The following is a 26,698-nucleotide window of genomic DNA, read 5'->3' as shown; positions in this document are numbered from 1 at the left end:
TCCTAGAAGTTTGAGTTTAAAACAGAGACCAATGTTTTAATTGTTTTCATGTGAGCACAGCAGTAAGTCCAAGCACATATGGTTGGTACTAACTATATGTGAAGTCAAGGTCTGTCATATTATTCCCATATTCCCCTTGAGAATCAGACGTCCTTATTATTCTGTCCAACTAAACTGTACACATCAGAGTTGATAATATTCTGTGGACCCATAATAGACATGTCCCCAACATCCTCCTCACCATCCCCCCCTTTTTCTGGCTTTTATGTAACACTCAATGAACTCATAGAGAATTATCCATTTGTTTAAACTGATATGTTAGTGTTACCTTGAGTCAATTTTTTTTTAGGGAAATATGAATCTTTTCAAGCCCCTCATCCATTATGTTACTTAATTTTTAGTTGACATAGCAATATTTATGTATTGTTCATTCTAGTATTTTCAAATGAGGACTATGTGGATTATAATTTACAATTGGTGAAGCCAGCAGTAAGATAAAATAAGTTCTTTGGTGTCCTTTGAGAATGAGTGAAGAAGATAAATTCTTCTAGAAGGAACAGATCTTTTCCATTCCTTAGCATACCTCTCCAGTAAGTGACTCATACCAGTGGATGTGAAGGGCACATGAGGTCTTTTTGTATTGTGTCACATCATATTTCATTTCTGCTTTGCAAAGGGGCATCACATCTCTACTCAAGGTTAGTCTCCCAACTAGCTTGTACATGTGTGAATGTGTTTTTGAAAGATCCTAGGTCTGTGTGACCCTACAGAGAGCTGTTGAGATCTTTTTTCCTTACAGGATTTTTGTCATTTCCCCCATTTCTGAACTAGCAAGTTTTGGACTTTTGCATCCAGTGGGCATGCGCACTTCTACTCCATATGTACTTGAGCATATCTGAAGATCTCGTAGCAGGCTATTTTATTACGTCCCAATATTGTTCCTTGGCTTGTCACACTAGCCCATTTAAATGTTTTTATACATTTTTTTCACACTTAGCTTGGCCTTTCATTATTCTACTAGCCCAGCAGCTGGATGGAGCGGTGCTTTGCTGGAGGGCGAGGGCCTGGGACCAAGGCTGGTTTGGGATTATTGAAGCTTTGCTGGAGGGCGAGGGCCTGGGACCAAGGCTGGTTTGGGATTATTGAAGCACTCATTGTGATTGATGCCAGATTGCCATCACTGTGATCACTAATATTTGTGTGACTAAAACTTTGTAATTTTCTGTTTTTGTCTTTAGTATTAAGAAGGATAAAATTTTAAATCAAATATCTCAAGAAAACCCAAAAAGGCTGCTACTATTGTATTAGTTATAATATATTTACATTTAAAAATATGTGAATAAATATTTTAATCATGGAAAAAAAGAAAAAAATGGTAATGAAGAAGGACTAGAATATAGTCACTGCATCAGAAATGCCTAGGGCAGGGAACCCACATTTGATAATACATTTACTTCAGGGGCTCTGCAAAGCAAAGGAAATGACAAACAGAAGTTATGATGACATAGACTTCATTTTTTTCCTGAAAATGAAAATAATCTTCAGATTTTAGAATGTTCCATGATAATTTTATTTTAAAAAATTTAAGGATTCTTTAAAAAAAGCCATTTATTATTTTGACCTTTAATAGCAAGTTAGAAATACATGAAATCAAAGTATATGAAGATACAAAGTCATGGTGGTGTTTATGAAGATTGTAGTCCTGTAATTCTGTAGAATTTGGACCTGCTGTAGCTTACAAAGTATGAGATAACATTTCCTTAGTAAACACCTTATTCCCAGAGAGTGTTCTGTGGAGAGCTGGACCATCTGTGATGATAAAGTGTTCTGTGCAGGGCCATGTTCTGATCATCTCTGACCACAGGGTGTTCTGTGTAGGGCCACGTTCTGAACATCTATTACCATAGAGTGTTCTGTGGAGAACCATGTTCTGAACATCTGTGAATAGAGTGTTCAGTGGGGCCCACATCCTGAACATCCATGACCATAGAGCATTCTGTGGAGGGCCAAAATCTGAATATTCTTGACCATAGAGCATTCTGTGGAAGCCCACATTGTGAACATCTATGACCATAGTGCATTCCATAGAGGGCCACATACATTCTGAACATTCATGACCATAGTTTGTTCCATGGGTGGCCATGTTCTGATCATCTATGACCATGGCATATTCCACGGAGGGCCATGTTCTGAATATCTGTGACCATGATGTGTTCCATGGATGGTCATGTTCTGTACCCCCATGACCATAACATTTTCTATGGAAGGCAACATTCTGATCATCTGTGACCATAGCAAGTTCTGTGGAGGACCATTTTCTGAACCTCTGTCACCATAGAGCACTCTGTGGAGAGTCATGTTCAGACATTTGTGACTTTACAATGTGCTATGCTCCTTCACCTAGGAGAAACTCCAGAGCTTTGCAGAAAAAAAAAAACAAAAGCAACTTTCTGCAAATGGTTTCTCAATGTAATTGGTCATAGTAGTCCTTTCTTTCTAAAATGCTATCATAAGGATTCTGTATCAGTTATTTTCTAATTGTTGAGACAGAATACCCAATTAGAAATAATTCGCAGAGGATTAGGGTTATTGAATGTAGAATTTCAAAGGGTAGAGTCCATCATGGTGGGGAAAGCAATGCAGAAGCTAGAATCACATTGTAGCACATGAAACAACATGTGGATCCTAGAGCTATAAACTCAAGTCCCAGACCCCATGACACATTTCCTCCAGCAAGGTTCAACAGCCTTTTAGAATAGCACTGCCAGTCCTGGAGTAATTGTTCAAACATGTGAGCCTGTGGAGTAATTTTACATTCAAATCTCCATAAAAATCTCTTCTGAGTAATGAGGGAGGTAAAGGAACACAGGTCTGAAATGTTACCAGTATGCTTATCAAGACATAGATATCTCAAAATCAGGAATGTTAGGAATAAAAGGAGAGCTGTATGCTTTGGGAAACTAATCTACATGCTCAGTGTTGACATGATTTAGGTGGCATGTTTGGCATGTTACTGTGCAAATATAAAGGTTGATTTTGAGAGCTGAAGAAAGTTTATCCAAGTAGGATTTTAAAACGTGAACTCTTGGCTGGTTATTAGTTGACAGTTTAACTTTTTGCATGACATTTGATTTTCTCTGTAAATGAGGTTTATTTTTCCTCCATAACCTTCAAAGTAGAAGGTATTTCTTAAAATATTTTATTTTTATTTCTTTATTTGAGAGAGAGGTGGAGAAAAATAGTAAGAAAGAGGCGAAAATAGAGAGACCATAGGCACACCAGGGCCTCCAGCCACTACAAATGAACTCCAGATGCATGTGCCACCCTGTGCATCTGGCTTACATGGGTACTGGGGACTTGAACCTAGGTGCTTAGGCTTCACAGACAAACAACTGCTAAGCCATCTCCTCAGTAGAAGGTATTTGATAGACAACTTGGTGTAATACTTTCAGGTTGTGATAGATTAGTTGGCCCATATTGTAAACGATTAGGTTTTGCTGATGGGGAGGGGGACTTAGATATTTGGTAGCATGCTAAAACTTTAATGACCCTTGTTCTATTGCTATACCATTCTAGGATATCTTTATTCCTCTTCTGGAATTTAAACCCTATCATTTTCTCCTATACATGGAAGGAGTGAATAGCTTATTATCTAAAGTCATAGAATTCTTATCTGGGACAGTATTGTCTTTGGTCCAGATCTATAGATTCATCAGGTATGGCTTGGGTGGTAAGACTGAATTAAGGCTAAAGAACTGATTTTCAAAAGGTGACATCAGAAGTCAGGAAACCAGTACCACTAAGTCAATAAGACTTTAGACTCCAGCCATGACATCTAGTTTCAAATCACATAGTCCTTTCAAATTTTGCTTGCTTAGATACCATCATACCTGGGCTCAAGTTCACAGACATACTTGAGAATTCTGAAGAATGGTGAGATTTAAAGAGATTCCATAATAACCAGATAGTGGCACTCACCTGTAATCCTAGCATATCAGATGCAGGAGAATTACTGAGTTCAAGGCCAATGTAAGCTACATAGAAACCAGAGAGAAAGCAGAGAGAGATCACAAACTAAATGATAAATGATTTTTATTATGTATTATTTTTATATATTCTATATGATTTTTATTATACACTTCCCTTGTAAAATTTTAGTCCTCATGTGTTATGTTTTAGAGAGGATTAGGTTCTTTACATATGATATTAATTCAAGTTAAGTAACTTTTGAAATTATGTTTATCTAAATCATGAGACAGAATAAAAACTATTACAGAAGTGGATCATCTTGAGACATCTGTGAAAATGTAGAACTAGGTTTAGCAGACAAATTTGCTAACTTTAAATCCAGCCCTCTCTTTAGTATGACATTCTCACTTACTGAATTATGGAGAACACAGGGGAAGTCTTGAATATTTCAGAAAGTCTGTTTCTTTTTTCCTTGGAGAATGATAGAGGAATTGTGATGTACATAAAAGTTAAATTGCACTAGATTTAATAAGAATGGTACGTTTCATTTTCTGTATGGCCTATCGCTGATGGATTCAATTTGAAGAGATACATGATCCAAAACAAATGTGGGTGCCCATTCATTATATAATCATTCTCTTTCATTTTGTCGCCCTTCTCTCTCCCTCTCTCTCTCTCTCTCTCTCTCTCTCTTTCTTGTTGCCAATAAATAAATATTTTTTAAAATATTAGTTCATCAAGGACTGGGAAGATAGTTCAGTTGTTTTTGCCTTGCAAATAAATTCTCCACAGAGTGCATAAGAGTGATGGACATTGTTGTGAATAATTGTAATCCCAGCACTGGGCAGGCAGAAACAGGTAGATCCAAGGGGTTCACTGGCCAGTCAATACAGTTAAAATTGGCTGGTTTCAGATCAAGGAGATGGAATGGACAGTATCTGTGAGTATGACAACTAGAAGTTGTTCTCTGGCTTACATACACAGAGAGAGACACACATACACATGTGCACACAGGTGTACCCCTTCACACACACATAAACACATTATATGCAGATCCTGTCCCTCCTGGAGATTTAAAATCTACTCTCTCTTTGGTTCTCTGTGCCTCTAGTACTTTGAAGTTCTGTAAACTCTTCACTTATTCTGTATACATGACACACATTTAAACACATCTAGGTGTTCAATAAATAATTGTGTCTCTTTCCTGATAGAGGTGAAGCAATAGAGTGGGTTTTCCTCATTTTCCCTTTGTTTGTTTTATTATTTTCCATCAGCTTGCCTCAATTTGAGAAGTTTAAGAGGGTACACTTTAGCATCTCCATGGTCTGGAATGAGGTTGGTTACTATGGTCAGGGATGGACACAGCTGAACTGCTTGCCCAATACAGGGTCTTTCCAGGCAGAAGGGGGTGTTTAGGTGGCAGTGTTATCCCTGATGGTGTGGGCTCATTGTCCACATTCACTCAGGCTGCTGGCAGAATTAGGTCCTTAGAGCTACATGGCCAAAGCCCTCACCTTTTTTTTTTTTTTTTTTGTATGTATGTGTATGGTATCTATGCTTACTGTACTGGATACATACTTACTGCGTACATGTAGTTACATGTATTGCAGGTATATGCATGTAGAATCCAGAAGACTAGTTTGGGTGTCACCTTTCGGAATGCCATCTACTCTTTTTGTGACAAGAACTCGTTGTTCTGGCACAAATAGGCTAGACTGCCTAGTCAGCACCAGGCCACCATCTCTTTTACTTTTTGAAATAGAGCCTTACTATGTAGTCAAAGCTGGCCTCAAACTCACAACCCTCCTTCCTTAGCCTCCCATCAAATAATTATTCCTAATGTCCTGAAATTTTTTTGTGAACTAATACTGGTCCATGAATTCTACTTAGGCTTATTTAATCTTCACTAAAACTAAAGCAAATAATTTATAATTCAAAGTTTAACAGTGATAGAACTGAACCGTAGAGAGATGACCTTTGTCATTTAAGAATTTCCTTTCACAAAGACTTAAGGAGATAACAACACCAAAGCCAAAGCTTTCCCTGTCTCTGCACAGCTACCATATTTTTATATCATCCCCTGCATAACCAGACTCTTTACCTCCCTACTCAGAGATTGTGGAGGCTGCTTCTCTGTCCTTCCATTCCGCTTCACCCTTTTAAGTTTTATGGCTCATCCCTCCCCATTCTTTAGACGTATCTCCACTTACACATGAAGGCATCAAAAGTCTTTCCTGTACACACACACACACACACACACACACAGAGAGAGAGAGAGAGAGAGAGAGAGAGAGAGAGAGAGAGAATTTTACTTATCCCTTTTTATTTGAGGGCCTTAGCACAAATTTTCAACTATAATTCCATAGGAGTTATAATTTTGGCTATTTATTAACTACTTACCTGTGGTATACTGTGATAACCATGCAAACAAACTAAAGGATTGTTGCAGGCATTAAATTGCTGATAGTTATTACTCTCATTATTGATTCTATTTTGTATTGACTGATTAAGAGATGGTTCCATTTTTAAACTGAGAAGGGAAGATACAGATGCTTTGGGGAGTAGACATTTTAAAAGCTGTAAATGAGGAATGAAAATCAGACCAGTAACACAACTTGCAGCTTTTTCTGGTATGTTCCCTCTCTGTGTTGTTTTCTCTGTATGTAAAAACATATTATTGTCATAGATATTTTATCCTTTCCTCTTCTACTAGACAGTTCAGGCTTTTGTGGGATCAGAAGCCATCTGTCCATTTCATTGCTTTTGGCATGTAGTTTATGCTTATGAGATGTTTACTAAAAAAAAAAAAATGAGTAATAGGTAGACCCTTAAGCATAGCTGTTCATTGTATTACAAATAGAAACTATGACTCGCTGATTCTCAGTAAATTATAACAAAACCTTATTTTATCTATACAAGAACATGAGCTGTGCTTCACAACATTAAACATGAATGTTATATTTAAAGGATAAATACATTAGAAGTCCCCCCCACCATTGTGAAAATACAATGATAAGGGACATTATCTTTTAAAAATATACACAAATAATCTTGGTAAGATTATCTAGTGGGTAAAGTTTTTAACACATGTGTATGAAGACTGGATTACCAGCCCCTATGAAAAAATGGAATATATTGGCTAACCCCTCTAATCCTAGTATTAGAGAATAGCAGACAGGAGAATCCCTAGGGCTGCTAGCTAAGTAGTCAAGACAACTTTGATTAGTTCTACATTCAGTATTAGACCCTGTCTCAAAACTGAGGTGGGGAATGATTGAGAAGACACCTAAAATTAAATTCTGGCCTCCATACACACATGTAAATGTGCATGCACACCCCTACACACAGACAGGCCCACACATATACAAACATGCATACGCACATGCCTATGTAACACACAAAAAATAAAACAGGAAAAAATACACAAAAACTTGGTGTGGTATCACATATCTATAATCTCAGAACTGTAGCTGGAGATAGGAAAATCAATTTAAAGTCTTCCTTGACTGCATAGGGAATTCAAGGCCAACCTGGGCTACTTGAGACCCTATGTCATAAAACAAACAAAATTTGTGAACAACTTTTCATATGTGCCTAGACTTGCTCAAATTTTATTGTCTACCTGTGGGTCATGTTGAAAACATCACTTCCTATAAAGGTCTATCAGATTGCCCCAAAATGTGGCCCATAGCTATCCACAAATTTGTTTTGAGGTAGATGTACTGTGAACATCAAAACATACTTCCCTAATTTTCTATTAAAGCTTTATGTGGTAGAGGCTTTATTTTTGCCTTCAGGTGGCTTGATATCATTTACTTTCACTGATTCTCCCAAGGGCTATAGCTCTTAAACAGGCTGCCAAAATGCTGGAGAAAATATAGCACATTGAATAATAGCTCCTCTCTTTGGAATTTAAAGACAGAATATTTCCTAGAGAAGGTGTCAGAATACTAAAATGGAGAATAATGTCAGTGGGGAATAAGTATTTATAATAATTTTATAAAGAAGCTTAACTGAAACTTTATGTAAGTTTATGTGCCAAAACTCATCACTCTGCCCTTTTAATAATCTATGTTGAGACTTTCATTTTTTTCTAAATCATTTATATTCATCAAACATGTGTTTTTCCAAATATATCTCTGCAATTCAGGACTAAAATTTTGAAGAAAAGCTTTGATTTCCCTACTTGTTAGAAAATTCCTCATTGGGACTTGATAAATTGACTTGCCTGTGTGTTTGCTTTGAAGATAGCCTCTTTGACATTTGGGTGATCACATGCTGTGCACAGTAGGAGGCTTGGGTGGGACACCGTCATCTTAGCTGGGTGCTTGAGCTCCTTACAAATTCTATTTTCAGAGGAAAAGTGCATATGTATAATAACTGTTATATGAATGCCTACACATAGAATGTACATGTATATATGTTTAGCACAGGTATACACAGATACGGAAATGGCTATTTCAACATATATGTTGTATGTTACTTTTTATGAGAAGGGGACAATGACTTCCCAAAAGTCTACTTAGTATTATGTTATCTTAGAATCTTCTTGTTCATTTAAAGTCCTCTGCAATGTACATATTCAGACCTCACCTAACAATCCAATGCTGTCCTGTACTTCTCAGCCCACTCCTCTGCCAGAACTTCCTTCTGGTTAGAATGCCACATAACTATGGTAATTCTCCTGTATCCCAACTCTTCTGTGAATGTATGCTATATGACTTCTTCCGAGTGCTCAGTAATAATGACAGAAGCAGCAGGCAGTGGGAAGAAATCACCTCTGCTCAAAAGAAGAGAGGCTTTTGTTAAAAAAAAAAATCAGCTTCTAAGCTCTGTCATAACAATTATGACACAAAACCTTCTACTTTTCCATCTAAATGTTGATTTTTTTCACAATATTTTCTCTCTGAATTTTCCTTTTGTTCGTTTTAGTTTGATTCTATGTGTATTTCTAAAACTGAGGTGAAGGATGAAAATTATGTAATATTTTTCCTTAATTCCAGTGTGATGCAAAATACTTGGTTACATCCATATAATGTAAATTGTTGTTTGGAATGGGCTTTAAACTTGAGATATTTCAGGCTTATAGGACAAGGGGCATTACATCAGCTCCTAGAATTTTTTACTATTTCAATTGTTTCATTTTAATGTTTAAATTTTTCAATGTTCTCAAAATGATCACATGCCTAGATTTTTTTCATTTATTTCTTAAATAGGGATCTAGTATAAAAAACATGTGAATTCATCCTAACAAATTGTGTGTGTGCTTCTGACTGCTTTCACAAGTTGTAATGCATCATTTCCCAAATGATAGTCTGGGTGAATCATTGTCCCATGAGATATTGGTAATTGTTCTACAAGAGGATTACAAGCTAAAAGTTTGAAAAAAAAAAAAAAAGTTTGGAAGACAGTGAATACAAAATCCATTCTTAGTGACTTAAAAGGAATTGCAGTATATTAGAGAATATTTATGGTGAAGAAAACTAACTGTAGCTGGTGGACACAGGCTGTACTTATCACAAGGAAGAATAAACTTCCTTTTTGATGGATTTTCTAGTTAAAATTGCCTACTAAAGGGCTGGAGGGATGGCTTAGCAGCTAAGATGTTTTCCTACAAAGCCAGAGGACCCAGGTTTGATTCCCCAGGACCCACGTTTGCCAGCTGCACAAAGGGACACACATGTCTGGAGTTTGTTTGCAGTAGCTGGAGGCCCTGGCACACTCATTCTCATATTCTCTCTCTCTCTCTTTCTCTGTCAAATAAATAAATAAAAAGTATTTAAAATTGCCTACTAAAGTACCTGTTCTACCTAGCACTGCTTGAGAAATATTTTCTCAGTGTAATTTTGAAAGTAGTTCTCATAGATTTTCTGCAAATGTCTTTTAGTATGTTGCAATTCTTTTAGTGCCCCTATCTCTCTTAGCAGACTTTTCAGTTTGTATTATAAAGAATAAAATTTTCTCTTGTGAATAAAACTTGAGCACACATATAAAATCTTCTGAGCTATGTGAATCATATATAGTGTTAAGTAAAATATTGGAAGTTTGACTGAAAGTAAAATATTGAGAGCAACTACTCTAGAGAGAGAACAGAATGGTCTGACATGGTTCAAACTGAGGTGAAGGGTACAGGGATCTATGCTGATTACTTCTTGTTGTGACCAAATATTGTACCAAAAATAGCATAAGAAAAAAAAAATTAGCTTCAGGTTCCATGGGATACACTCCACCATGGAGAGGAAGGCAAAACAACAGGAACAGGAAGCAGGCAGGTCACAATCCGTCACAGTCAGCAAAGGGTAAACAGGAAGTTTGGTCACCTTCAGTGACACCATTTCTTCAACAAGTCTTCACTTTCTAAAAGTTACAAAACTTTCAAGCCCAGTGTGGTGGCTCACTCCTTTAATCCCAGCACTCAGGAGGCAGAGGTAAGAGGATAGCCATGAGTTCGAGGCCACCACTCCATAATGAATTCCAGGCCAGCCTGGGCTAAAGTGAGACCCTACCTCAAAAACAAACAAACAAAAAAAAAGTTACAAAACTTTCCCAAATAGCACTACTGACTAGAGACCAATTATTCAAATACAAGAGCCTACAGGGGGCATTCTACCCTCAAACTAAAAGAGTGATCCAGTGATAGTTCTATTACCCATTTCTCTTTGATAATGAATTTGTTTCCTGCTTAACATCATGCTGTCTAGGTTACCTTTGCTCTAAAGATCTTATTGATTTTTTTTTAAAATTGGAAACAACAGTTTACATAGTATTCTGTACACAGTATTAACTAAGTAAGTCTAATATAGTTTGATAGCCATTAGCACATGCACACTATACATTACCTTCTGAAAACATCCATCCCTTGTGTCTGTCAGGCAACTTGCTCTGATTTTCTAACTACCTCAGTCAGTTTGTTTAGCTTCCCTGGTAGGACCTTCTCTTCCCCATTCCTTCTGCATGAATGCTCCTCAGTAGTTTACTTGAAGACCTCTGATGTCACCTGCCAGTGGCTCCCTAATTATGTGAACCTTACTCCTGGGAATCACTTTTCTCATCTTCATCTCATTAGCATACATCCCACATGCTGACTTAGTACCATCCATTCTGGCTCCCATACCTCAGGAATATTTTCCCTTTTTTTCCTATTCTCTGGACAATCTTAAGACTTTCATCACTTGACCTCTGTTTTTCTCTTGATATTTCTTGATACTGCCTTTCTCTGCTATTGTCGTTGCTCTCACACTCTTAAACTGTAATGGAAGTGATATAACAATGGCATTGACTGGAAGTTATGAAAAGCATCTGTGCACCTTAAGTGTCCAAGCCAAATCTCCTTCTTTATAGTCTTCTGTATCTTTTTTATTTATTTATTTGAGAGCGACAGACACAGAGAGAAAGACAGATAGAGGGAGAGAGAGAGAATGGGCGCGCCAGGGCTTCCAGCCTCTGCAAACGAACTCCAGATGCGTGCGCCCCCTTGTGCATCTGGCTAACGTGGGACCTGGGGAACCGAGCCTCGAGCCGGGGTCCTTAGGCTTCACAGGCAAGCGCCTAACCGCTAAGCCATCTCTCCAGCCCGTCTTCTGTATCTTAGTAAGCAGCAGTTTCATACTTTTCATTGATAGGACCGAAAACCCTCATGTATTTTTCTCTTTCTCCCAGTGGTTTATCATGTCTGCCTTGCTAATGATTCAACCTGTAGAATATAATTCAATCAGAACCCAGCCATTTATTATGATCTACTCTGAGCTTGTTGCAGTCAACTTCTCATTGCTAGCAGAAAATACCCAACCAAGAGCAGCATGGGGGAGGGAAGGGTTTATTTTAGTTTAAAGACTCAAGGGAAAGTGCCATGATGATGGGGGAGATAATGGCATGAGCAGAGGGTGATCATCACCTCCTGTCTAACATCCAATGGAAAACAGCAGCAGGAGAGTGTGCCCAGCACTGGCAAGGGGAAGCTAGCTATAATACCAATAAGCCTGCCCACAATAATACAACACTTCCAGCAAACTTCAATTCTCAAATTGCCACCAGCTGGAGACCTAAGCATTTGGAACACATAAGTTTGTGGGGGACACCTAAATGAAACCATCACATTTGGCCCCAGGCATCCGTAAACTGATAACCATCCATATGTAAAATGCAATTCATTCAGTCCAACATTAAAAGTCCCCATAGTTTTTATTAATCCCAATGATGATCAAGTATACCCATAGTCCAAGGTCTTTTAACTGAAAATGGCACAGAATAAACATTCACATTGCAAAATATGGCATTTGACATCACAAAGTAATATTCAACCAACAAAAGATTTAAAACAAACATGGTAAACATCAAACTCGGTAGATCTAAGTTCAACAACTCTAATCAATGATGGGTCTCCAATTCTGGTACTTCTAACCAGTGATGAGTCTCTGGAGTTCCCATTCCACCCTTCCAGCTAGGCTACTCAGAGTCCCAGAAAACTTCATCCAGTTCCATGGGTGTTCTTGGTAGACATCCCATAATCCGGGAATCTCCACTGGGTTTCTACTGTAACTCACAGTTCATCCTTATGGCTCCATCAGGTCTCCATGCAGGTAATCCAATAAGCCTGCTTCACATTGATCATAGCCATTCCCAAAAAAAACAAACCAAAGGTGAAAATTCAATGACTCTCTCTTTCCTGTATTTGTTATATGCCATAGTACCAGGTGAGCTACCAACTTGTTAATCCAGGGGGAAATAAAGCAGACTTGGAAGAACATGATACTCCTTCAGCATTTGAGCCCCTTCAAAAGAGTCTGACTTCTTCCTGTTGAGCCAATGCAGATGAGCTGTCCCAATCTCAATGGCTGTAATATCTCAAACAATTGCATCTGAAGAGTCAGCAGTTTTGGTGCAAATATTTCATTTCTTCCTGTGCCATATCTTTCTGCTCATACTTTTGTTTCTATGCAGTGCAACCCTGCACAAATTCTCAGTACATAGCATAACAGCAAGCCTTTTACACAAACGGTCATTAGCCCAGTCCAGACAAAGCTGGTTCTCCCTCATAAGCCCAACATCACAGTCCATAGTTCTTACTACATTCAGGTCTTTCAACTCTGATCAGAAGAGTACATTAAGCTGTACTTACAGCACTACAAGGCATCTCTTAGACCAAGCTTTCAAATACTTCCACATTCCTCCTTCAAATCAGTCCTAAAACACCAAAAACCACACATTCAGGTTTCTAGCAGCAACGACCCCACTCTTGGTACCAATTTTACTGTCACAGTCAACTTCTCATTGCTAGCAGAAAATAAACAGCCAAGAGCAGCCTGTGGGGATAGAAGGGTTCATTTTGGCTTTCAGACTTTAGGGGAAGCTCCATGATGGCAGGGGAAATGATGGCATGAGAAGAGGGTGGGTATCACCTCCTGGCCAACATCAGGTGGACAGCAGCAGCAGAAGAGTGTGCCCAATACTGGAAATGGGAAGCTGGCTCTAACATCCATAAGCTCACCTTCACCTCCAGGAGGCTTCAATTCCCAAATACCACTAACTGGGGACCTAAACATTCTAAACACATAAGTTTATGGAGGGCACCTGAATCAAACCACTACACAGCTCCTATATTTATTTCTCATGAATAATGGTTGCCACTACGTATTCACATTTCTGATTAGTTGTTATTTTCCAAAGCTACAGTGTACAGCACAGTAGCCACTAGCTGTCTTGTGACTGGAGGTATAGCTGCTGTGATTGAGATATAATTGAGACAAACACAGCTGTGGATATCAAATAAACAGTTTTCAAAGAGAATGTAACATATTCCATAAGCAACATTTTAAGTGGTTACATGTTGACATAACATTTAGACACATCAGATTAAATAAAATGTGTTCTTGGAAATAATTTCATTTTTTTTTCCAAGTGTACTGACAAGCTATTCACTCTTCTGAAGTCCTTCCACATATAGAAGTCCAAAAAATCATTTTGAAGTACCAAATTTTGTTATTACTTTGATCAGAGTTCCCCAAAGGTTTTCTAGCTCCATTGGGAGAAGCCAGGTGGTACAGTGGACTCCAAAGCCCAGTAATTTCTGTCCTAGGCTATATTTCCCATGGTTCTATGCTATCTCTGCACATCTGAGGACCTTCTCTCACATGAGCATCCTCGTGTTTAAGTGTCCTCACTTATCTCTTTCCCACATAGCTGTCTGGCTCACCTTCACTTTCCTGTTTAGGAGTGCCATCCTGATATAGCCTAAACCAGTGCTGTCCTTACACACTGAATGATCTTTTCATAAGACTTTGCTTTACTTTGAAAACTTTCTGCTGGCTATAGAATGACATTCAAGCTACTGATGTTTCTAGATGTGCCATCATCCTTTACTCCTTTTCCACTTGAGCACTTCCCTCAGGGTTCTAATCAACCCTATCTCTTTCTGTGGTTTTGGAATCACTTGGAAGATTTTGCAACACAAGAAAAAAGTGATAAAATCTATAATCTGGGTGTGGTGGTGCCTTCCTGATCCCAGCACTTGAGAGGTGGAGGCAGGAGGATCAGAAGAAAGAAGGCTCATCCTTGGCTACTTAGCAGTGAAAGCCTGGCCTAAATGAGAGTGTGTGTTAAAATTAACAAAAAAAGCCAGGTGTGGTGGCATACACCTTTAATCCCAGCCCTTGTGAGGCAGAGAGAGGTTGGAGGATCACCATGAGTTCAAGGCCACCCTGAGAAGTCAGGTTAGCCTGGGCTAGAGTGAGACCCTACCTTGAAAAATCAAAAAGAAATTAACAAAAAAGATAGAACACAGATTTAAAGGATTATTTTACTAATTTTTAATGTGTTCTTGTACTGAATTAATATTTTCATGCAACTTCAAATATTAGATAGTGGTTACATAGCACCATTTTTTTAATGCTTTTCATTTCGCTTGACACCCATCCCTTCATCTATCCTCAAAATGCTATTTCTCTTGTTTGTTTGTTTGTTTTAATATAGATTTCATCGCAAAGCCAAGGCTGGCCATAAACTTACTAGTCTTGAACTCATGCTGATCCTCCTGCTTCAGCTTTACAATTACTGATATTGTAAACATGCACCACCATACCCAGTTAAAGTGTTGTGTCCAGAATAATCACTATCAAAAGCAAATGTTAAACTCACTATGGAAGAGTTCAAGCATCTGTACCAGGATCTCTGTGTTAATAGCTTTCCTTTGATATAGTATTTTTCTCTGAAATGATCATTTTGGTCAGAGATTTTCTTTTGCTAATTTCAAAAGAAGCATATCTTATCAGGATGAATAACTCCATCATGGCAAATGAAAAATACTAGAATTTATAGCTCAGCAACAAATAACTAGCGCTTTCAGAAATGTTTGTTTCACTTCATTAAAATGTTATATCTTTCAGACAGTACTTCTTTTTTTAATTAATTAATTTATTTATTTATTTGAGAGCGACAGACACAGAGAGAAAGACAAATAGAGGGAGAGAGAGAGAATGGGCGCGCCAGGGCCTCCAGCCTCTGCAAACGAACTCCAGACACGTGCGCCCCCTTGTGCATCTGGCTAACGTGGGACCTGGGGAACCGAGCCTCGAACCGGGGTCCTTAGGCTTCACAGGCAAGCGCTTAACTGCTAAGCCATCTCTCCAGCCCCAGACAGTACTTCTTAAAGGCTATAAAACTAATACTGCATTTTAAAAGTTTGATTAGCATGCATTTCCAAAGTCTCTTAGCCCTGGTGTACTTGTGCTATCTCACATAGTCTGGGAATCTGGCAGTTCATATTATTTTTGTGTTTTAAAAAGAAAACCTTCTCCTCCACGGCTAGCTTCCACAGTGAATGTGTTTATGCCACACTGCCTTTCATTTTCATGTGCTGAAATCTTGAGATCTGTCAAAGCTAATCTGGGTCTGCTGATGCTTTGTGTCTTAAAATTATGCTGAAATTTCAATTAGTAATGTGGCTCCCGTCTGGCAGCATACATAAAACTTAAAATTCTGTGTATTAGTATGAGAGTTAAATTTCAAACACTTTGATACCATAAATAAGAGTAGGGTGATAAACTGTTAGAGGTATGAATGCTATACATTTCCCAGACTGTAGAGCACACATAAAACTTGATCTATGTCCCTAAATGAAAAATAATTCAAACCTTTTCCACAGTGTCTTCTATAAATGTACTCCATAATACACAGGTTCCTTTGCCTTTGTGGGGAACTTGTCCTGTGCCCAATAATCCTAATGGAGCTTTGTCTAAGCAATGAGAAGAGATCTCTTATTTTGATCTCATTCAGTGGAATATTTTTTCTCTCAAGGCCCCTGAACCATAAGGTTGCTCATTTGGCATCTCATCATAGGAAAATTAGTCTTCGGGCAGATACTGATGTCTGCTGTGTCCTTATTATCACTGTCCCTACAGCATCCCTTGAAGATGTGTGCCCAAGGACAGCTATATGTTTCATCTACCTCTTGTGCCAGAATAGCCTTATGCAATTTCAGTGTTTCTTGGAATACTCATCTAGTGTCTTTACTTCCATGGTCCTAAAGATCTTCACCAATCTTCAGGAATTGACCCTACCCCCTTTGTTAATGAGTCAAATACTGCCTGATATCACCAAGAGCTTTGAAAATAATAGTACGGCTACAGTCTTTTAGCCAAAGAAGCTATGGATCTCAGATCTGTAGCCTTCCTAACAGTGCCACAGTTTCAGCAATCAGAATTCACATACCTGTTCTTGATATGTCTTCTGTGGTTTTGATTGGCCATAATCCAGTTTAGGAGAGATTGTATAATATGTGTACTTTAGTATCCATATTTCCCTTTACTCTGTATGATGGCTCAGCTAATGTATTTTAGACTGTCTTACATTTGATTTTAATGGAGTTAATGATATATTTCTGAGTGCATTGCATTAAATATTAAGGAGGTTAGCATTTCAATGGCTGAAGATAGAGCATAGAGAAGATCCTAGAAACACTGGAATAAGAAATATGATGGAGTTTATAGGAAACAGTATGTACCTAGGGTAAGAAAGGTCTTTGAAAAGTAGTTTGGAAGGTAGATGCCTGTAGGACTTTAACTTCCACAAATGGCAAATGGTTCAGTACTGACCAATCATATCATGCCTCTATGGTAACACTGCATGCTCTGAACTCTAACCCTTATGATCATGTCTATGAATCTGTTTATCCTTTATACCAGTTCCATCTCTTGCATCAAGTTCTCCATTAACAACCATGTCTACTTTTGCATCTCCCTCAGCCTTGATATTTTGCCCTTTTTAAATCACTCACATGTTATGTGGAATTGTTTAATCTTATCATCACTCCATAACTCTAGTCAGGAACATTGTTTATGTGTCCTGTCTGCAAACAATGCATGCTGTTTAAATCCTAGGAGATTTGCCTTTTCTTTGGTTCCTTTTCCTTTCTCTTTCTTACTACCTCATTTTTCTCCCTCTCTCTCTCTCTCTGTCTCTCTCTCTCTCCCTCCCTCTCTCTCTCGCCCTCCCTCCCTCCCTCCCTCCCCCTCTCCCCCCCCACTCTCTCTCTCTCTCTCTGTCACACACACACACATACACTACCTCAGTACTAGTCAATGTTTGCTTCTTTCCTGCATTCTTTCTTTGTATTATTTCTGATGGAATCTTGTTTTTGTCGGCTTATTTCCTAGATGGGAAGTGATGGAATTTTACGCCTCAGTACTTCAGCTCTAAATAATGAATTCTTTGCCTATGCAGCACAGGGGTGGAAACAGCGACTGGCAGAAGGTAAATTTCGCTTTTCTGTTACGAAGTGAAATCTGGAGTACACATGCTTTACTGAGCTTTTTCCTGTCTCTCATTTCCAAGTCTTTCCCTCTGGAAATGTACGTTCACTTGGTAAAAACTGAGAGTGTATTCTAAATGACTTCAATAATTTGATTGCACTGGGCATTTTTATGTCAGATTTTTTTAATATCACAACACATTATATATATGTATGATTTTTTCAAGTGGTAATTTTAATTACATAGTTTATTCCACTATATTTTATATATGTACTGGGTTCTAGAGAAATTTATAATATTCTTTTTCCTGGAAGTTTTCATGTTACCTGACACATCCTTTAACCTGATGCTTCTGGAATCACTGAATATCCTTACCGACTTAGTTCTCCTCCTCACTGTGGATGACTGAAGTACTCCTTCTATAAATACTTATATCTTCCCAATAGCAAAGCTCACTTTCTCTCAGTCCTTATATTTCATGTTCCTTCTCCAATATTGCAATCAATTGTTTTTCCTTTATTTGCATTTTTCACCCAACCAAATATGAAATAACCTACCACAGTACTATATTTAGATAGCTTCTTCCTTCTTTCCTTACTTCCTTCTTTCTTATTTTAGAGAGATAAAGAGAAAGAATTGGCGCACCAGGACCTCTTGAACTCTAGATGCTTGTGCCACCTAGTGGGCATCTATGACCTTGTGCTTGCCTCACCTTTGTGTGTCTGGCTTACGTGGGATCTGGAGAGTCGAACATGGGTCCTTAGGCTTCACAGGCAAGCACCTTAACTGCTAAGCCTTCTCTCCAGCCATACAATATAATTTGAATTGTTTCTGTATTCTGATAGCTTTGTCTCAGCTTCATTTGAGAGGCCCTCTTCTTCCGTTTGATGGGAAATGATGACTTCAGCATTTTCTCATCCCACCCTACATGCTGTCTAAGCAGTCTTATTTATTACCTTGGTTTTGACTATTACCTATATGCCATGAACTTCCAATAGTGACTTCTATCCCCTTCTTCTGATCTATAATGATCTGTTATAAGTAGCTGATATCAGGTATTTTAAAATCTGTTTTTTCCTCTGTGTATTTGCTCTGCCTTCTACTCTCATTCTAACCTGTCCCTGCCATCCTCATGGTTCTTCATTAAAACGTCCTTTATTGGCCATGATCTGTTCACTGAACTTGACTCCTGTCAGCATCCCACTGCTACTGGCCCAATTGTGATCAGCATTTCTTCATCTGTGCTGTCTGGCAGTCACTGAAGTCCAGTAATTTCTTCTTCATTTTGTTGGACCTATCTTTCCAAACTATTGAGCTGGTCATATTCTTCCCTTCCAAAATGCTATCAGAATTGTTTCTAGTCTCTCTCAGAAAATGCTGATCCCTGGAGTGTGTGTGGAATACCTGGCATCAGCCTTCCTTTCCTGTTTCATTTTATCTATGTTCTGCTCACAAGTGGCCATATAAAAGAACACAAATATGCATATTTATGTCTTCTTATCTAATGATTTAGTAACTTATAAGCCAGATCAGCCTGTAAAAGTTAACTCAACACTCATCTCCTACATGTAATACTGTTTAATTGCATTAGGCAGAATTAAGTGCTTTCCTGTCTGTACTTTCAGTACATATATCATCCTTGTGGCCTGTGCAAGGCATTGGACATTATTTCATTACCAGTTATATACTTTCTACCCCACTAGACTGATTTCCTTCAGTGAATGTATGCTCTTTCCTTTGCAGCCTCCAGCTTGCAGTATATCTATCAAATGTTTCAAAGTTCACCTAAGATTTCTGAGATTGCTGTTTGAGTGATATTCATAAAAATAGAAAGTTTGAAAAGTGTTTTATTCTCCATATTTTCACTTTCTACCATCCAAAAAAAAAGTTTACTCAAATGAATTACATATTATCTTTATTAATTGGGTAAATATGTGATCATTCTTATTCCATTTATTGCCAATCTTTTTCCAGGAGAGTTTACCCCAGAAATGCAATTACGAATAAGACAAGAAATTGAGAAAGAAAAGAAAACAGAACCTTGGAAAGAAAAATTCTTTGAGAAATTTTATGGAGAAAAGTAAGTACTAGAGCATTTTTTTCCTCACTTTTTTGAAGGAAATGAAAATGTAATTCTCTGCTTCACATAGCAAACTCATATGCTGTAAAACTTAATAAACCTGTGATAAAAGGTAATAGTCCCTCAGTGTAAGAACTTGCAGGTAAAATTATAGTAGCATATCAGCACTTAAATTTTTAAAAATGCATATTCCAGGGTTTATAACTTGTTCATGAAAAATTCATTTTAGATTGAAAATAGCACATGAAATCCTGTGGAAGTCAGTTGTGGCTTTCACAAGTAGAATTTTGTAAATTTCCCTGGTTTTTAATCCAAATGTTTTCATTAATGAGCACTGTAAAGCTATGTAGTTTTAGGCAAATACTTGATTTTCACATTGTTTTTCCAAAAGTATTGATGGTACATATCCACGTTAATATTTGTTTGCTCTTCATGCTTGATCTGCCTGCCTTTTCAAATAGAATCTGTTTTTAATTTCTATCTTGTTTATGCATGGTGTTTGATTCTTGTTTTTAGGTAACTGAGCTAACCTGAAAACTATATCCTGTTTAGCAAAGATATATTGTGCTTGGCAGAGCCCTTACTCAGGGTCTGCTTTATTAGAAGAATTTGTGACAACCACTAATGCTAGAAATGTGTTGTTTTGTGTAAAAGACAGAGAAGTGGATACAAGTAGCAAAACTTGTGTCATCTAGAATCAGTTCACAAACGACCTTTCAGTTGGGAAAATCATGCCAGGAATCTCACCGCAGAGTTCTTCTGCACAAGAAGTGACTCATTATTCAGCATGGGTCTGCTTGGTGAACTGTCAAAGACGCCAGTATACTGAATTATAAGGTCTGTTGTTGGCATTTCACTAGAATTCTTAGGTACATATATGTATTCAACTATAAAAATGCCGAGATAATATATATTAAAATGTATTATATATAATATATATTAAAAATGAAGGTCTGGGGAGATATCTCAGTTGATCAAAGTGCTTGACATGCAAGCATGAGAACCTGTGTTTGATCCCCAGAATCCACATTTAAAATATAATAAGAGGGCTAGAGAGATGGCTTAGCAGTTAAGGCACTTGCCCATGAAGCCTAAGGACTCGTGTTTGACTCTCCAGATCCCATGTAAGCCAGAAACACAGGTTGCACATGCACACAAGATGGTGCACATGTCTGGAGTTCAGTTGCAGGGCCTAAAGGCCCTGGTTTGACAATTCTCTCTCATTCACTCTCTCTCCCTCTCTCATAAAAGAAGAAGAAAAAGAAGAAGAAAGCCAAACATGGGTCTATACTTCCAGTGCTAGACAAGAAGGTGAATTCATGACACTCATTGGCCAGCCAATCTGACCTACTTACAGAGCTCCAAGCCAATGAAAAATTCTCTCTCAAAAAAGGTAGATAGTATTCCTGAGGAACAACACTCCAGACTGCCATGTGGTTTTTCACATGTATGCATATATCCATGCAGGCACACAAAAGTAAAAAAATGAGGCAAGCTAGTCACATGTCTTCACATGTAGTAACCAGCAGTGTTACTCAAACCAGGCTACATCAGAATCTTACTGGAGATTTTAAGTGTACATACAGATCCCCAGGCCCACATGAAACTTGCTGACTTAGAATTCTCTGGGTGTTGAGCCCAGAATCCACATGGTCAGAAGCTTCTCATTCTCAGGGCGTGGTGAAGAACAGAAGGATTGAACTTCAGTAGCAACTTGAGTTGTTTTCTCTAGAGCACTGTCTTAATGTTTGTGAACCCATTCTTTCAATCAATTCACCAGTATTAATCCAACTCTTCTTGGAGTAAAGCTCTATTCTAGGTGCATCTGTAGAGCTTCTGAGGCTCTTCCCTCAGAGCCTTCCATCCAGGGATTCATGTTACAGAATTTTTCTTTGTTCCATAAATGCCACTCTGCATACCCTGGCTCTGATACCCCATTTCTAAGATTTGCAGTATTAAGTCATGTAGGCTTCTCAGCAGTTCTAAATGCTATTAGCATTACCAAAAAGAAAATTGAAAACTGAGACGTAAAGCTAAGTAATGTCACCAGGTTTAGTCAATAAGGTTCAGTAAGTAGCTCAAGGTCTTAACTCTTCAAGTAATCCTCAGAAAATTTCACACACATGCACAGTTTCCTCAAAAAGTAGGAGACATCCCAAACTACAAGGAGATTTTCCAGGCTCCAAGGAATATGAAATTAAGAGCCACTATCATAGATGGTGACAGCTACAAAACCATGAGTCAACATGACTTTCCATCATCTTTATCAAGCTTCGGTTGACACCATTTGTCATTTCAGTGCTCTAAATTTTACTTATAAGTTTTGTTTTGGTTTTGGTTTTTCAAGGTAGGGCTCAGGCTGACCTGGAATTTGCTATGTTGTCTCATGGTGGCCTCAAACTCATGGTGATCCTCCTACCTCTCCCTCCCGAGTTCTGGGATTAAAGGTGTATACCACCAAGCCTGGCTAGAAGTTTTAAAAATATTATTTATTTATTTATTTATTTTAGAGAGAGGGAGAAAGAGAGAGAGTGAGAGAATCGGTGGGCCTGGACCTCTAGCCGCTGCAAATGAACTCCAGACACATGTGCCACCTTGTACATCTTGCTTACATGGGTCCTGGGGAGTTGAACCTGCTCCTTGGCTTTGCAGGCAGGCACCTTAACTGCTAAGCCATCTCTCCAGGCCTTCCGCTTGACAAACTGGTATCTCTAGCTTAGCTTCATTTATGACAGCATATTTCTCCATCATCTGGTACCAATACTACAACTTCACATGACAACAAAACAGTGACTTACAATGACTTCATTGTCATTTTGCTTTACCTGAATACCAACATTAGTCTAGATTATTTTGTGATTTTTTTCTACTATCTTGTAGAGAATATCTTTATGGTATCATTACAGAGAACTTCATGAATGAATTTAAATCTCTTGATTAACCTTACCAGTATAATTTGGTGGGATAACTTAGATGACTCTAGTTTTATTAATTTTAGTGGAATTTCCATGTTATCTTTAATTAGATACTTAGATCCTAAATTTTTTTTCACTTAATTTAGGTAGGTTAGACTGTCAGATTATTTTGAGGTGTTATTTTTGTTAACAGTTATATTGTTTTCAGAGAACCAGTCCTTGAATGTCATTTCAGTTTTGGAATTTGATATGTCATTAATCTTCTATTCATGTTAATTACTTGTTTCTGTCACATAGCTTAAAATCTGCATAATTGTGTAAATATAGGTACACCTTTCTCCTTTCTGACTTCAAGTTCACTTAGGTCTTATAAATTCTCTTGCTATATTTTCCAGTGTTTGATTTTCCTTTTTAGCTTTCAAATTCCTTTTGCTAATACTTTGTAAAGTTTATATCTAGTTGCTTACAAAATAAAGAAAAACTATACTAGAAATTACTTAACATAATTTAGACATTAGTTAGTGGCTGTGATTAATTTGATACATTTGTTTTTCTTGAATACTGTACTTGTGAAAGTAGTTTCATGTTTTATGGCTGAACAATAATTTAATATCTAATTTCTGCTCAGATTGGGCATTTCCAGAGAAGAATCTATGAAGCTCACTTCTGAACCAAACAATGATGGAGCTGAAGGGAGTTCCTGCTGTGGGACTTCTGGTCTTCCAAGTTCTTCTGCACAGGCTCCCTTAGAAGAAAAGATGACACAGAACATGAAAAGTTCAGCTTTTTCAGAGCCTGATTTCAGTGCCACACTTTGCCCTATGATAGAGGTTCCAACAAAAGATGGAATGGCAGAATCAGAAACAGAGGATATCTTGATCCCTGAAGAAGCTGTGATTCAGGAGGAAATTGCAGAAGAAGTAGAGACTAGTATCTGTGAATGTCAAGATGAAAATCATAAGAAAATTCCAGAATTTTCTGAGGAGCCTGAAAGTCCAACCATCTCTCATGAAGAGCCCAAAATAACAGTTTCTGAAGTTAACTTGGAATCCTATGTTGTGATGAATGATGTATTAGAAACTTTGCCTCATATGGAAGTCAAGAGAGGAGAGAAATCAGAATGTCCCCAGGAAGAAATGTCAGTTGTTATTGATCAAGTAGAGGTCTGTGACTCTCTTGTTCCTTCCACTTCATCTGTGATTCATGTCATTGACACAGAACATAACGTATCAGAACCAGAAACTGGCATAGAGACCAATACTCTAAACATAAGAACAGAGTCAAATCTTGAAGGACAGTTTCCAAATGAAGGAGTTGCTGTAGACATGGAGCTACAGAGTGACCCTGATGAGCAGCTATCTGAAAATGCTTGTATTTCTGAAACCTCCTTCTCTTCTGAGAGCCCTGGGGAAGCCTGTGCCAGCTTTCCATCCCCCAGCGGGGAAACACAATCCACATCCGAAGAGTCTTGCATACCAACCTCCCTTGAAACAACATTCTGTTCTGAAGTGTCCAGCACTGAAAATATGGACAAATATAACCAGAGAAATCCTACTGATGAAAGCCTGCAAGCATCTTTGGTGTCAGAAGTGTCTCCAGTACCCACCTCCCCTGAAATACCAGAAGCATCTCTTACGTCCAACTTACCACTACCACCTGAAGCATCTCTAGTACCCAACCTACCTTTATCATCAGAAGCCTCACTGATGTCAGATTTACCTGTGACATCAGAAACTTCCTCAGTGTCTTCCGTGCTTCTCAACTCTGAGACCCCCTTTGTATCCACTTTGCCAATTCCCGCAGAGACATCTCCAATTTCCAATTCTTCCATGAGTGAAAGACTGGTGCCTCAACCAAGAAAGATCCCTTCAGTATCTGAAGAAGCACTCTCGCCGCAGAAAGATGGGCCTTCACTTCCCACCAGACTCCTGGGAGAGAGCCTCATCTCCCAGCAGAAGCTACTGCCCAGTACTGCTGAGAGGGGTTCTTCCCTTGCACCTGAAGCATTCCCACCTGAAGAGCTACACAGTCAGATGCCGAGCCAGCAGCCTTGTAAGCCTCATGTTGAAACTGAACAGCCCTATCCTTCTTCAATCCAAGAACTTTCTTCCACAGAAATGATGAAAGTTAAAAACCCTAGTGTCTTACAACGAACAGAAAAGAAAGGGGTGTCCTCACCATTGGAGATAGCTGTCTTTTCTGAAGAGACAGAGACTAAGGGAAATGAGCTCCCATCAGCTAAATCACAGGACAAGCAATATGTCCCATCTGTGGATAAGCATTCATTGTTAGAAAGCTCAAGAAATAAAACACATAAGCAAGGAGGCACCTTGAATAGACCAGAGATCTCCCATACTTCCAAGGCATCAGAGACCTCCAAATCACCTGATGCAATACGAAATGAAAATAGGGAATCAGAAATATCGAAGAGGAAAACTGCAGAGCACAGCTTTGGAATCTGTAAGGAAAAGAGAGCTCGGATAGAAGAGGATCAGTCAACTCGGAGCCTGCCATCCAGCAGTCTGCCAGAAAAAGAGCAGCCACCACGTGAGGAGCCCAGGGTTCCCCCTCTCAAGGTAGGTGCTTAAAAGCAAATCCAGAGAGCCAATTCCATGGATATAACTTCCATTATTTTCAGGCTGAGAGATACTCTGTAAGTGAAATGTTTGCCTCTCAATTTTAATCCCCAGGACTCATATAAAAAGTGCTACACATGATGGTAGAGGCCTGTAATCCCAGAAGTGGAGATGCAAAGATGATGCCAGATCTTGTTGACCAGTGAGTGAGCACCAGGCCAGTGAGAAACTGCCTTACAAAAGAGGTGGATGACATTTTTGAGAATGACACATGTCATTCTATGGCCTCCACATGTATGCTTACATACATACACATGTGCATACATAAATACACAGTCACCTTTTTTGTTGTTGTTTTTTTTTTTTTTTTTTTTTTTTAGAGGTAGGGTCTTGCTCTAGTCAAAGCTGACCTGGAATTCACTATAGAGTCTCAGGGTGGCCTCGAACTCACAGCGATCCACCTACCTCTGTCTCCCGAGTGCTAGGATTAAAGGCGTGTGCCACCATGCCTGGCCACAGTCACCTTTTTTAAAGTTCTTAATTTTTAAGACTGAATTAAATTTATATCCATCTAATCCCTCCAACAAGTACTCTAATAGAAAATGATCTGTTATAAAACTATGTATTGAACCCATATAATAAGTTCTCATCTATGTGTTTATTTCAACATCAATATTTAAGAAAAATTTGGAGCCAGGCATGGTAGTATACACCTTTAATCCCAGCACTTGGGAGGCAGAGGTGGGAGGATTGCCAGGAGTTCAAGGCCAGCCTGAGACAACATTGTAAATTCCAGGTCAGCCTAGGCTAGAGTGAGAGCCTACCTCAAAAAACAAAGAAAAAAAGAAATACTTGCAGTGAAAACAGGCCCTGGATAATCCTACACTCCACAGCAACATCGGGGCTTTTCAGAATTCCTGTGTGCAGAGGAAAGACCTATATAAAAATTGGACTGTGAAAAAGATATGCCAAAGTCCTTCAAAAGTTAAGCAGGACTAAGGAAAGCTGTCAAAAGTCAAAACCTGGCACTAGAAGGTAAAGCCACACATTAGTGCCATCTCCAATTACCTTGGGTTTTGTTTTTATTTTTATATTCTTGACCAGCTGACCTAGAACATACTTTGTAGCCCAAACCCACTGACCCTGAACTCACTGTGATCCTCCTACTTCAGCCTCCCAAGTGCTGGGATTATAGGCATAAGCCACACTTGCACATTCATTTTCTGACAAACATTAATCACCACACTGCTTTCAGAGAACACAGCTGATGGAATCTCATCAAACATTCTTTTTTTTTAAAAAAAAAAAAAGACACTCAAGAGAAGTCTTTCTTTTTTTATATATTTTTGGCTCATTTTTTATTTATTTATTTGAGAGTGACAGACACAGAGAGAAAGACAGATAGAGGGAGAG

General features: G+C 38.5%; 1 protein-coding gene across 3 annotated transcripts in view; it reads left to right on the top strand.

The window, feature by feature from the left end:
• The window catches only part of Asxl3 (ASXL transcriptional regulator 3), a 205,191-nt gene that overhangs the window by 167,823 nt on the left and 10,670 nt on the right, over positions 1 to 26,698 (top strand). For all 3 annotated transcript variants that reach the window (XM_045135319.1, XM_045135320.1, XM_045135321.1), the window contains 3 exons: positions 17,619 to 17,715; positions 19,689 to 19,794; positions 23,338 to 25,285. In XM_045135319.1, the coding sequence (XP_044991254.1) occupies positions 17,619 to 17,715; positions 19,689 to 19,794; positions 23,338 to 25,285 (2,151 nt within the window). The remainder of the gene's footprint in view (positions 1 to 17,618; positions 17,716 to 19,688; positions 19,795 to 23,337; positions 25,286 to 26,698) is intronic.

This window comes from Jaculus jaculus, chromosome 15, assembly GCF_020740685.1.
Source record: "Jaculus jaculus isolate mJacJac1 chromosome 15, mJacJac1.mat.Y.cur, whole genome shotgun sequence".
Taxonomy (NCBI): domain Eukaryota; kingdom Metazoa; phylum Chordata; class Mammalia; order Rodentia; family Dipodidae; genus Jaculus; species Jaculus jaculus.
This window is presented reverse-complemented; position numbering and strand designations above follow the sequence as displayed.